General features: G+C 44.9%; 1 protein-coding gene across 13 annotated transcripts in view; it reads left to right on the plus strand.

Annotated features, from left to right (window-relative positions):
• Nucleotides 1-13,894, plus strand: part of LOC120059491 (eukaryotic translation initiation factor 4 gamma 3-like) — a 63,565-nt gene that overhangs the window by 13,275 nt on the left and 36,396 nt on the right. For 8 of the 13 annotated variants that reach the window (XM_039008597.1, XM_039008605.1, XM_039008613.1 and 5 more), the window contains exons 2-6: nt 6,960-7,059; nt 8,270-8,437; nt 11,072-11,164; nt 11,555-11,605; nt 11,800-11,832. In XM_039008597.1, coding sequence (XP_038864525.1) covers nt 6,960-7,059; nt 8,270-8,437; nt 11,072-11,164; nt 11,555-11,605; nt 11,800-11,832 — 445 coding nt within the window. The remainder of the gene's footprint in view (nt 1-6,959; nt 7,060-8,269; nt 8,438-11,071; nt 11,165-11,554; nt 11,606-11,799; nt 11,833-13,894) is intronic. The other 5 variants (XM_039008671.1, XM_039008684.1, XM_039008662.1 and 2 more) reach the window with 4 other exon arrangements.

Here is a 13,894-nt window from a genome sequence, read left to right on the forward strand (position 1 = left end):
GATAAAAGAAGCAATACAACTGGCCTTCTTTAGACTAGTTGAGTATCTGGAGCATCAGCATTTGTGTGTTTGATTACAGGCTCAAAATGGCCAGAAACAAAGACCTTGCTTCTGAAACTTGTCAGTCTATTCTTGTTCTGAGAAATAAAGGCTATTCCATGCGAGAAATTGTCAAGAAACTGAAGATCTCGTACAATGCTGTGTACTACTCCCTTCACAGAACAGCGCGAACTGGCGCTAACCAGAATAGAAAGAGTGGGAGGCCCCGGTGCACAACTGAGCAAGAGGACAAGTACATTAGAGAGTCTGGTTTGAGAAACAGACGCCTCACAAGACCTCAACTGGCAGCTTCATTAAATAGTACCCGCAAAACACCAGTCTCAACGTCAACAGTGAAGAGGCTACTCCGGGATGCTGGCCTTCTAGGCAGAGTCTGTTTGGATGAACTCTTTACAACGTGATGAAACTTTTGTTTCTCCTTGCTGAAACAAGCAAGGTGTTGTAGCAAGCAAGTCTTCGGGGACTGCAGTCATTTGGCTGACCAGTAACCGTCATCTAAAATGTAATGACCATCACAGGCCTAGTGCCAGTGCCTCTGAGTAATATGTGGTTATGCATGTAATTATAAGGCCCAGTGGAATTGGGCTTGTATAACAAAATATGGTTGCTAAAACAATATGGCCTTTGTTAACAGTTCAAATCCAGTTCTATTGGTCACATACATATGGTCAGCAGATGTTATTGCGAGTGGAGCGAAATGCTTATGTTTCTAGATCAGACATTACCTGTTAGTGCAGCAGTATCTAACAGGTAATATCTATCTAACAATTCCACAACAAAACCTAATACACACAATCTAGGAAAGGAATGAGGATATATGTCTAAAATATATGGATGAGCAGTGACAGTGGCTAAGATGCAATAGATAGTGAAGGATACAGTATATACATATGAGATGAGTAATGCGAGATATGTAAACATTCTTAAAGTGGCATTATTAAAGTGACTAGTGTTCCATTTATTTAAGTGGCCAATGATATCAAGTCTGTAGGTAGGCAGCCGCCTGTCTGTGCTAGTGGTGGCTGTTTAACAATCTGATGGCATTGAGATTGAAAAACAGCTTCTATCTCTCTGTCCCAGCTTTGATGCACCTGTACTGACCTCGCCTTCTGTATGATAGTGGGGTGAACAGGTAGTGGCTCGGGTGGTTATTGTCCTTGATCTTTTTTGCCTTCCTGTGACATCAGGTGTTGTATGTGTCCTGGAGGTAGGGCTGGGCGGTATACCAAATGTATCTATATACCGGTATTTATGCACGGACCGGTTTGGGTTTTTACTTTACTTTCATTAACGGTATTTTAATGTTTGGTTTGTTAAATGTGATACGCTGTGTGTAACGTCCATTTTTATAGTTTACTCCGCTACTTGAGTCATCCCTCTCCACACTCTATCTCCATGCCGCTTTCCACATAGACCTAGTCATGGGTGAACAGGGAGTACAGGAGAGGGCTGAGCACACACCCTTGTGGGGCCCCAGTGTTGAGGGTCAGCAAAGTGGAGATGTTGTTTCCTACCTTCACCACCTGGGGGTGGCCCGTCAGGAAGTCCAGAACCCAATTGCATAGGGCGGGGGTCTAGACCCAGGGTCTCAAGTTTAATGATCAGTTTGGAGGGTACTATGCTGTTGAATGCTGAGCTGTAGGCAATGAACAGCATTCTTACATAGGTATTCCTCTTGTCCAGATGCGATAGGGCAGTGTGATGGCGATTGCATCGTCTGTGAACCTATTGGGGCGGTAAGCAAATTGGAGTGGGTCTAGGGGGACAGGTAGGGTGGAGGTGATATGATCCTTGTCTAGTCTCTCAAAGCACTTCATGATGACAGAAGTGAGTGCTACGGGGCGATAGTCATTTAGTTCAGCTGCCTTAGCTTTCTTGGGAACAGAAACAATGGTGGCCATCTTGAAGCGTGTGGGGACAGCAGACTGGGATAAGGATTGATTATGTCCGTAAACACACCAGCCAGCTGGTCTGCACATGCTCTGAGGACGCAGCTAGGGATGCCATCTGGGCCGGCAGCCCTGTGAGGGTTTTACTCACGTCGGCCACGGAGAAGGAGAGCCCACAGTCTTTGGTAGCAGCCCATGTCGGTGGCACTGTATTGTCCTCAAAGCACTCAAAGAAGTTGTTTAATTGGTCTGGGAGCAAGTCGTCTGCGACGGGGCTGGTTATCTTTCTGTAATCCGTGATTGTCTGTAGACCCTGCCACGAACGTCTCGTGTTTGAGCCGTTGAATTGCGACTCCACTTTGTCTCTATACTGACACTTTGCTTGTTTGATTGCCTTACGGCGGGAATAACTACACTGTTTGTATTCGGCCATGTTTCCAGTCGCCTTGCCATGATTAAATGCGGTGGTACGTGCTTTCAGTTTTGCGCGAATGCTGCCATCAATCCACGGTTTCTGGCTAGGGAAGGTTTTAATAGCCACAGGGGGTACAACATCTCCTATACACTTCCTTATAAACTCGCTCACCTAGTCTTCATATACGTCAATGTTGTTCTCTGAGGCTACCCGGAACATATCCCAGTCCACGTGATCGACGCAATCTTGATGCATTGGATAGACTTAAGCACAGGCCCTTTCTGTTTTAGTTTCTGCCTATAGGAGGGGAGCAACAAAATGGAGTCGTGGTCAGATTTTCCAAAAGGAGGGCTGGGGAGGGCCTTGTATGCATCGCGGAAGTTAGAGTAGCAGTGGTCGAGCGTGTTGCTCGTATACTGCAATCGATATGCTGATAGAATTTAGGTAGCCTTGTTCTCAGATTAGCTTTGTTAAAATCTCCAGCTACAATAAATGCGGCCTCGGGATATATGGTTTCCAGTTTGCATAAAGTCCAGTGAAGTTCCTTAATGGCCCTCTTCGTATCCGCTTGCGGGGGGGATATACAAGGCCGTAACGATAACCGAGGAGAGTTCTCTTGGTAGAAAATACTGTCGGCATTTGATTGAGGTCAGGTGAACAAAAGGACTTGTGTTATTGTGTATTGTTACAATTACACCATGAGTCGTTAATCATGAAACCATACACCCCCGCCCTCCTTTTACCAGAGAGATGTTTGTTCCTGTTGGCGCGATGCACTGAAAATCCCATTGGCTGTACGGACTCCGACAACATGTCCCCAGCTAGCCATGTCTCCGTGAGACAGAGTATGTTACAATCCCGGATACCTCTTTGGAAAGCAACTCTTGCACTAATTTAGTTTACTTTGTTAACTAGGGACTGGACGTTAGCGAGTAATATACTCAGAAGCGGTGGGTGGTGTGAGCACATCCGAAGCCTCACTAGAAGACCGCTCTGGCACCCTCTCCTCCGACGGCGTTGTTTTGAGTCAGCCTCTGGAATCAGTTCAAATACCCTGGGAGGTGCAGATAAAGAATCCACTTTGGGAAAGTCATATTCCTGGACGTAGTGCTGGTAAGTTGACGTCTCTCTGATATCCAGTAGTTCTTCCCGGCTGTATGTAATAACGCTTAAGGTTTTCTGGGCTGACAATGTAAGGAATAATACATAAAAAACAAAATACTGCACAGTTTCCTAAAGACTTGACGCGAAGCTGCCATCTCTATCGGCGCCATCTTCTTTCCCCTCCAGTTGCCCTTTAGATTCAAGTCTAAGCCACATGTTGCCGAATGCATCAATGGATTTACACTAGTTAATGAATCATATTGTGGGGCTCGTAGCCTAGTGGTTAGAGCGTTGGACCAGTAACCGAAAGGTTGCTAGATCGAATCCCCGAGCTGACAAGGTAAAAATCTGTCGTTCTGCCCCTGAACAAGGCAGTTAACCCACTATTTCTAGGCCGTCATTGTAAATAAGAATTTGTTCTTAACTGACATGCCTAGTTAAATAAAGGTGTAAATATATATATTTGTGTTAACAAAATCTTGCTTTGCACATGCGAAGGGATTTGGTTAGGCAATTCATCACTACATAGCAATTGCAGGAATCAGATCAAATTGTAATTCCAGTAAGAGTCATGTGGTCCCTCCTGCCAAATCCCTGGTGGTGTCAGCTGTCTCGTCTCATCTGATCATTTTCCCATCTGCCGTTGCGTGGCCTGCTAACCTCTGACCCCTGGAGGAAACGTCCTTGCTGCCTGCGAATCAGATTCCCTTATTGTCACTACCTCCTTCCCTCCAGCCCCTCACACACACACCACACAAGACCGCACCGCATCAGGATTCACTCCTGTCTGTTTTATCCCTAGACTGTGGCTACAGCTATCACTCTGCCCATGTTAAAGGTTAGTGAAGTCACACTCACAGTAGGGATCTCCACTCAGACTCTTTTTGTTTGTTTTGGCTTTATTTAGTAGCTCCAAGTGTTTTATTTTAATTTTATACTATATTTTCTCTTCCACATAAGGGCTATTAATTAATACCCTACGGAGACTGTAGCGCAGTGTCGTTTTTTGTCACAACAGGGGCGGCTCCTTGTGCGCTGTGACGTTCTCTGTACTCGGTACCACAAGAAAAATGTCACGTGCCATATCATTCCTTGCATAGCCATGGTGGCATGGTTGTGTAAGCAATTAAACTCGCTTGGTTCCTTAATCTGATCTATAGGCTATACATCAAAGTAACCTATTTTGCATTGATAAGTAAATATAATCTCAGTGATTGTTCAAACAAATCAAACAACATTGTAGCCATATTAGAATCCCCCCAAAAGGTATTTTGTTTAGAAGAAATAACAATTTATTCCAAGCTATTGGTAAAAACAACTGCGAGAGATGTGCTTTTTCTATGTGACCAAAACAGGATGACATTCTAGTTTTTAAATACATTGAAGCAGCATACCAAATTGGCAGAATGTTGTAGGTTACACCGGCAAGTATACGAATATTTGCCAGGGCATTTTATTTCATTCTAAATCTGATTATTTCACATGTGAGAATGTGCCGATGTGGGAAGCTAATCAACTTCAAAATAACCTCCAATTTCAAGATTGCTGTCTCGGTTTAGATTGACATTAAATAAGCAGCCTATTTTGCATTGATAACGAAATATAATCTCAGCGACTGTTCAAACAAAAAGCCGAACAACATTGTAGCCTTATTAGAATCCGCCCAAAAGGTATATTGTTTAGAAGTGATACATTTATTCTAGTTTATTTGGAAACTTAAACAGATTTGTTTTTGTTCTTCTCTTTTTTACATTATATTTTAAATATGAGAGTGAATACATTGAAGCAGCTTATCAAATCGGCATAATGTTGTAGGTTACATCAGCAAGTATAAAAATATTTGCCAGGGCATATTATTTCATTATACATCAGATTATTTCACATGGCGATGTGGGAAACTAAAAGGCTACATAGTTTGCAGTGTTTAGCCAACTTGCTAGCAAGGGAAGACATTTACATTTTAGTCATTTAGCAGATGATCTTATCCAGAGCGAGTTAGTTAGTGCATTCATCTTTAAAATAGCAAGGAGGGACAACCAGATATCAGTCATAGTAAGTACATTTTACCTCAATAAAGAAGCTATGTTGTTAATACGTTGATCCATTGATGCATCTGGCAACATGATTTAGACTTTAACAAGACAAGAGACTTTGAATTTGCTTTCATAACAAATGAGAAGACAAGAACCTCTGTCGCCCCGTTGTGAATGCTGCTATGTGGGAGTCTGGACCTGCGAGGTATCATGTTACCAAAAGGTATCATGTTACCAAAAGGTGCACGTTTACTCTAAACAATCTGACTCCACCCAGTACACACGTAGATCTGCGCGCGTTAAGTTTGGAAACCTATAGCAGACCCTCGTTATGCTGTGTAGCTGCTGTCTCCAGTTCCACTGTTATAAAATGTATTGGGAGGAGTGTTGGTTTTGGCGGGAAGCCAGGGGAGACGAGGGCCCCTGCAGGCAAGGAAAGAGAGGGGGAGCTGGATTGAGGGGAGGAGGGCGGGATTTGGGGAATGACTAAAAAGTGTCAGAGGGGAAAGAAGAAAGCCAGGCGTTCTATTTCCCTGAAATCATGTGACCAGTGTGTGTGCCTCTAAGACCCAACAAACTGCCTGAGCAGGTTACTGAGCTCTTCTATCTGTCTGGCGTTTCCCCTCTCCCTCTTTTCATCCTCCTCATCACTCCATCATAGCAGTCATTGATGAAATCAAAGTTTATTTGTCACATGCACAGGATACAGGGTGTAAACGGTACAGTGAAATGCTTACTTGCAAGGTCTCAACAGTGCAGTACACTTGATCAAAATATTAACAAATGAGTAATAAAAAGTAGTGATGTTGGAAATATATACACAATAAGAATATACTGTGAAATTTGTGAAAGTGAATGCAACCTGATTAACATCAGTCATGACCCGTGATCACATGGTAACCCTATCAGGAAATAGAAAGACCGGGCTGTCCCTGGTTAAGGGGCTGTTTAAGTAAACTAGGCCTAGATGTGAGAGTACATTTCAGGAATTTATTTTCAGCTGTCATGATTGACCTATAAAGTTAGTAATAGATTCTAAAATGAACTTTGAAATTGGTGCCTTGAGTAAAATGGAAATGGGTCATGATCATGATCATTCCTAGAGTTGGAGTTTTGGAAATCCATGTTGGGATTTCCCTTTGACACATACATGCTCCCTGGTAAAGGTACACAGTGTACTCTTGGAGATGAGGCTTTAGGGAGGGGGGCCAGCAGTGTCGGGGATGGGGAAACATTGGCTAAAAACCTGCTAAAGGAACTAGAGAACAAAGATGTGATAAACTTGCGATGTTTGAATTGAAAGACTTGAATGGTTTTGCAAGATTTGTTAGCCGTAGACTGTTTAGAACAGTGCATTAATGTCCCAAAGCATGTGAATGTGTGCTGGTCCTGCTGCTGTTGAGGTTGTTGATGCCCCCACCTTTTACCCGTTTTGGCCTTAAGTTGACACTTTTTCAGAATTTTCCTTAATATGACGCGTCCCAGGTTCTCTCGGGTTCAGCCATCCCTGGATGACCGCATCTTCCCCACACAGCCCGGTGTCGCTGCCATCTATAGCGTGAGTACATACCCTGCACCACACACACACATTCCTACTGCACCACAGACACATACGCTCATACCACACACACTAGTTGTGAACCTCGCAAGCATACCTCAACCACATCTCACAGGTCTGATGCACAGTCTGTTTAGTTCTGACATAAAATCTAGAAAACGAAAGCCTGGTGTGTGTGTGTGTAATGTATGACAGAAACGGATGGGAGATCACTTCTCAACCTGACCTCAGCCTGCAGCTGGAAAGATGTGGCTGTCACCTCTGCAACATAGTGATTCATAATAACCGTCAGCATCATCACCCACCTACCCCCTGCTGTGTGTGTGTGGCCCTCACTTCACCACCCTTCTTGGGGTTTGTTAGCAGTCTGGAAGGCTCTGCTCTGCTGCTGAGGAGAGGGATGCTTTCTGGACTCTCCCTCCCCCACCCCGACTGTCACATTTCCTGTCAGTGGAGTCAGTCACTGGCAGAGACTCCTCCTCTGGCAACAGAAGTCAGATTAGCTGCTTTATCCTGGGTCAACCAGGGGAAATGGGCCACACAGAGAGATGCTAGGGAGAGTAAACCAGTGTTAAGAGAAAAACAGTGATGTTGTCGTATAACAAACAGAAGAGTATTGCCTCTACCGCACAGAGGTTCCTGTGCAGAAGCAGCAGCGATGTAGGCACCACAAAGCCCAGGGGAGCGGAGGTGCGCCGGCCGGCCTGCCTGCTGCCTGCATTATCTGCTGTGCCAGGCTTGCTGCAGCAGCAACACCTGCAGTGGGTTACAGCTCACAGTACAGTACAGCACAGTGGCAGGGCATGGGGATAGTACAGCACAAAGCACACTGCCTGCAAACACTGCAAAGGGACAGGGCAGCACTCTACAGCCAGGGCCGGGCCTGATTCTGCACAGCAGGGCACAACACACTTCATGTCCAGTATAGGTCTGCTCCTCTGCACAAAGACAAACAGGAGTTAATCCCTGCCGTAGCACCTTATTTACATTCTTCAGCAGGAGCAGGTCTAATGACCTGTGGAATCCTGTGACTGAACATCCCTGGGTGATGCTTTGCCAAAATTATACCGCTTCAACACACTAACAAATACCGGATATCATTTAACTCAGCACACACACAAGCATATACCCTCTATCTTCCTATGTCTTCAGTGACTCCATTTCATTTTGGAATCATCTGATGTCCTCTATCTTGCTCTGTGTGCTGTAGGTACCGAGGCACCCTGGTCCTCCCTACACAGCTCACGACTACACAAAGGGACACCCTAACTTGGCGGGCACGCCGCCAGGACATGCCCACTCGCAGGCGCTCTCTCAGGTATCATTACCCACAGCTTCCCCATATCGCTACCCTAAGGGCTGGGAGGCAGGTGGAGTGGTGAGTGTAGCCGAGTCTCCGCCGTCATCCTCTCTGCGTCTGACCATTGGTCTGTCCGTCCGTCTGCCTGCCTCTGTGTTTGTCTGTATTTCTCTCTCTAACATCTTTATCAAAATGCCTGTTGCGGCGTGCTTCTTGTGTGAGTTAAATTAATTAAATACACTGAGTGCCTGTTGATTGGTCGGAGGTTGTGTTTTTTGTATTTCTATATGTTCTGTACTGTTTGTCAATAGTCCAAGAGAAGCACATTTGTCTTAATGATCTGAATTCCACAGGACATCAGCAACTTCGACTGCTGCGGCGCTCTCTTATTTTCTCTGCTCTCCATAAGAGGCTGCTAAAGGGGTCATCAATTTGTCACTGAGACAGCAAGTCAATTACATTGCCTTTGCTGTGATTTGCTAGTTTCTCCTACTGCCTTGGAAGTGCACACGGGTGCACACTGTGTGTGTGTGTGTATGTACACACACACACACACACACACACACACACACACTTGTTTGCAATTCCAGACTGAGTCAGCCTTTGCAGAAGGTATGTGTTGAAAGGGTTCCCATGACCCTGTGTGTTCACCATGGTCACCCCAGCCCACACATTGCCTCGGCCTGAAGGAGCTGCTCTCTGGCCTAATAAGTGTCTGCAGCCGGTGGCACAACTAATTATCCCAGCTACATAGCCACACCACCAACCACTCACAAGGGCAAGAAGTGCTGCTTTAATTCCCTACGATGCACACGTGAAGTGATGCGACACAGGGGCTGGTGTTATAAAAGCTCCTTGGAGATGTACAGTCGTGGCCAAAAGTTTTGAGAATGGCACAAATATACATTTTCACAAAGTCTGCTGCCTCAGTTTGTATGATGGCAATTTGCATATACTCCAGAATGTTATGAAGAGTGATCAGATGAATTGCAATTAATTGCAAAGACCCTCTTTGCCATGCAAATTAACTGAATCCCCAAAAAACATTGCATTTCAGCCCTGCCACAAAAGGACCAGCTGACATGTCAGTGATTCTCTCGTTAACACAGGTGTGAGTGTTGACGAGGACAAGGCTGGAGATCACTCTGTCATGCTGATTGAGTTCGAATAACAGACTGTAAGCTTCAAAAGGAGGGTGGTACTTGGAATCATTGTTCTTCCTCTGTCAGCCATGGTTACCTGCAAGGAAACATGTGCCATCATCATTGCTTTCCACAAAAAGGGCTTCACAGGCAAGGATATTGCTGCCAGTAAGATTGCACCAAAATCAACCATTTATCGGATCATCAAGAACTTCAAGGAGAGCGGTTCAATTGTTGTGAAGAAGGCTTCAGGGTGCCCAAGAAAGTCCAGCAAGCGCCAGGACTGTCTCCTAAAGTTGATTCAGCTGCGGGATCGGGGCACCACCAGTACAGAGCTTGCTCAGGAATGGCAGCAGGCAGGTGTGAGTGCATCTGCACGCACAGTGAGGCGAAGACTTTTGGAGGATGGCCTGGTGTCAAGAAGGGCAGCAAAGAAACCACTTCTCTCCAGGAAAAATATCAGGGACAGACTGATATTCTGCAAAAGGTACAGGGATTGGACTGCTGAGGACTGGGGTAAAGTCATTTTCTCTGATGAATCCCCTTTCCGATTGTTTGGGGCATCCGGAAAAAAGCTTGTCCGGAGAAGACAAGGTGAGCGCTACCATCAGTCCTGTGTCATGCCAACAGTAAAGCATCCTGAGACCATTCATGTGTGGGGTTGCTTCTCAGCCAAGGGAGTGGGCTCACTCACAATTTTGCCTAAGAACACAGCCACGAATAAAGAATGGTACCAACACATCCTCCGAGAGCAACTTCTCCCAACCATCCAGGAACAGTTTGGTGACGAACAAAACATTGGGGAACAAAACATTGATATTTTGGGTCCATGGCCAGGAAACTCGCCAGACCTTAATCCCATTGAGAACTTGTGGTCAATCCTCGAGGTGGGTGGACAAAGAAAACCCCACAAATTCTGACAAACTCCAAGCATTGATTATGCAAGAATGGGATGCCATCAGTCAGAATGTGGCCCAGAAGTTAATTGACAGCATGCCAGGGCGGATTGCAGAGGTCTTGAAAAAGAAGGGTCAACACTGCAAATATTGACTCTTTGCATCAACTTCATGTAATTGTCAATAAAATCCTTTGACACTTATGAAATGCTTGTAATTATACTTCAGTATTCCATAGTAACATCTGACAAAAATATCTAAAGACACTGAAGCAGCAAACGTTGTGGAAATTAATATTTGTGTCATTCTCAAAACTTTTGGCCACGACTGTAGTCTAGCACAAGATATCCCCATATTTAGCTCTCAGGGCTAACCCCTGCAGAAAGTACCAGATAGGCTATCACATTGGTCTTGTTCAGTGTTTAACTAGACTACTACTATAGATTTACCATGCTAACACTGTCCGTTATTCTCCATTGCTGAGGAGAGCAACAGTTTGGTTGGTCTAAATAATTGTGAACTCAGGTAAAATGCCCAAACTGATGAGTCATCCAATCTCTTCTTAGCTTGTTCTTAACTACCATTTTCCATCTCGCTTCCCTTTTTCTCTGTCCTAAATACGTCCTCCTCTCTTTTCTACATCCATCCATCCCTCTGTCCCTCCCCTATGACAGTCTCCATACACCACTGGACAGAATTCTGGCTCAGCACCTCTAGTGTACTCTCCTCAGACGCAGCAAATGAACACGCAACCGCAGAGTCGCCCGGTAAGTGCCTGTTCTCTCTCTCTGCGTCATTTGTATGTATTATGACTGGTGTGCTTTGGGAAACCCAGACAGATCATGTTTCATTTTGATTGGCCTGGAGGGGTACGGTGTCGTCTGAGGTAGTGATTGACATGATCTGGGTTCAATAATGATAAGTCTTGATGACGTGTCTGTCAGGCAGTCCTCTACACACTCTCTGGCATCTGCTGTGTCTGAGATGCTTTCCAGTCTTGAGTTATCTAATAGTTGTTGATAATCATTCCTGTAAATGTTGTAATCATTTTGTGTTACCTAATTTTAGAATGTCATAATGCATTTATTCAGTGTGCCAATGACTTTAAGATGATATACTTAAAGTATTGTACTGTTCTATCTGCACTTTCAATGTAGTCATCCATGCCCAGCCCCAGCCCCAGCCCCCCTGTCATGTGGAACCACCAGGTCTGCATCATCTCCTCTAATGGCAGTAAACATGACAACGTGGCAGCTCTACTGCTCTCTGTGGTTTTGTATTACCGTGCCTCAGTGTTCCCCTCATTGTTCATCTTGTCTCTTTGTTACTGTCCTCCTCTCTGCTTTGCCATCGCTGCCTCACACTCTCTTTCTGCCGGACCTCACACCTTCTCCCCCATCAGTTTGCGACGGGCCCTCGACCAACCCACCATCAGGTAACTTACCCCATTTCGTCTGTCCTCGTCTGTTTTCCCTCAGCTAGAGCTGCTTAGTGCACTTTACCACACTACTGTTATTGGTTGGCAAAGAGCTTCTGCTCTCGGTGGAAATAGGCCCTGTTTATATAGGATGTGTCCCTTAAGTCAGTGTTTCCCAACTCCATTCCTCAAGTACATTTTGGCTTCCCTGTAGATTACGTAGATCAAATGGCGATGGAGTATGTTGCCACTGCGCAATGAGAATAGCCTATGCAGCTGCCAACACCTCAAACATTTTGACACATTTACGCCGACGTGACCCCAGTATTCCTACCACCGGAGCAAGACAGAAATGCCAAAAAAACCTCTGCATTCAAGCATCCCTTCTCAGCTGGTTCAGACCGGGCCAAAGGAATTACAAAAGAGAGAGGTATGTATATAGCCACGGAAATGCGCCCCTTCTCGTGGTTGAGAAGAATAGAGGTTTCAACACTTCGTGAAAGTGCTCGAGCCATGTTATAAACTTCGCCCTCTCGCACCCATTTCAGAAAATAGGCAGTACCCGCTCTATATAAGCAAGCTAAACCCAAAGTTGTCAATGAATTGGCCAATGCGCACCCTGTGTTGACTTACTACAGATGGATGGACCTCCAGGGCTACACAGAGATACTTAACCATGAAAGCCCATCGCATTATCCCAGACTGGGAAATGAGAAGTACCGCGCTACAGACATATTTTTCTCTTTGTAAGAATACATTATAGCATAGGCCTATACAATATCTGAGCCATGTTTATTCATTGACAACTTCGGGTTTAACTTGCTTATATAGAGCAGGTACTGCCTGATTTCACATGCATATTCCACTTTATTTTAGTGTTGGTGAGTAATTGTGAAAATACTAAGTGTTGGTATTCCTGATTTTGTGCTCTTATCAGGCATTATGAGTCATGATCATGTATGGAATCAGGAATAACAGTAGGTTGAATTTTCTTAAATAAACAAAAATTAACTACAGTAACTTTTGCATTTCATTTTCCCGCTGTACCGAAACCGAACCGTCACCCCAAAACCGCAATACGTACCGAACCGTGTTTTTGGTGAACCGTTACACCCCTAGTGTTAGGGGTACTTGAGGACAGGAGTTGGGAAACACTGCCCTAAGTTAATGAGAATATATGGCTCCCCTTCCCGCCTGCCTTCCACCCAGGCATGCAACAGTCTGATTGTGTTTGTCAACAACCATTCTCTCTAGATTTTTGCCACATTGTTGTTAAAGGCATATCCAAGAAGACTGTTGCCTTTCTGCCAGTCGAGCAACGATGCTAGATGTTTGCCATACTATAGTGATGACTATCTTTTCTTCTCATGTTGTGGACTTGCTAGTCAAGCTGTTGATCAGACTTAGTGTCAACAAGAGTGGTACTGCGCCAACATTTTGGAAATATCTTGTCCTGTTTTCTGACGTTGGCATACTTTATGTACTCGATTCTTCTCCTTTTAAAGAGGGTTGAACTGCATTTTTAGATTATCTGATGATTTAGATGCTTCATATGAATGTGATTGCATGTTTTGTTTGTGAATTGTGTGTGTGTGAGAGCATAACTATGTGATCCTGGGCACAGAAACGGAGCCCGTAGAGTCTTCCTGGTGTCTCCCTGTCTGAGAAGCAGATGCCATTTAAAGACACTGGGTCCCACAGGCAGACAGGCGCACCCCCACCCCGTCCATAACTTGTTGTCCAACATTCTCACCTTCTGGATCATTCTGTGTTGGTCATTTTGACAGACTATTAATAGTCAGCCTCCTATGTCAGTCAGGCTCAGTGTGTCTGAATCTGAACTGTTTACTGGCACAGAGTACACAGTACATGCCCTGTCACATACTGGCTCTGCTCTGTGCTGGCACTGGCCTCTCTTGTGCCGCCACGGAAGTGGAGTCGGAAAGCAGATGAAGCAGAACTAAAGGGCTATTATACGGCCAGAGAAAATGGGCCTTGTCTCTGATATAAATTGCAATCCCCACACACAAAAAATGGTTACATAGTGATCTCATTCGGACTTCTCAGTGTTACTCTTGAT

The sequence above is a fragment of the Salvelinus namaycush genome, chromosome 2, assembly GCF_016432855.1.
Source record: "Salvelinus namaycush isolate Seneca chromosome 2, SaNama_1.0, whole genome shotgun sequence".
Taxonomy (NCBI): domain Eukaryota; kingdom Metazoa; phylum Chordata; class Actinopteri; order Salmoniformes; family Salmonidae; genus Salvelinus; species Salvelinus namaycush.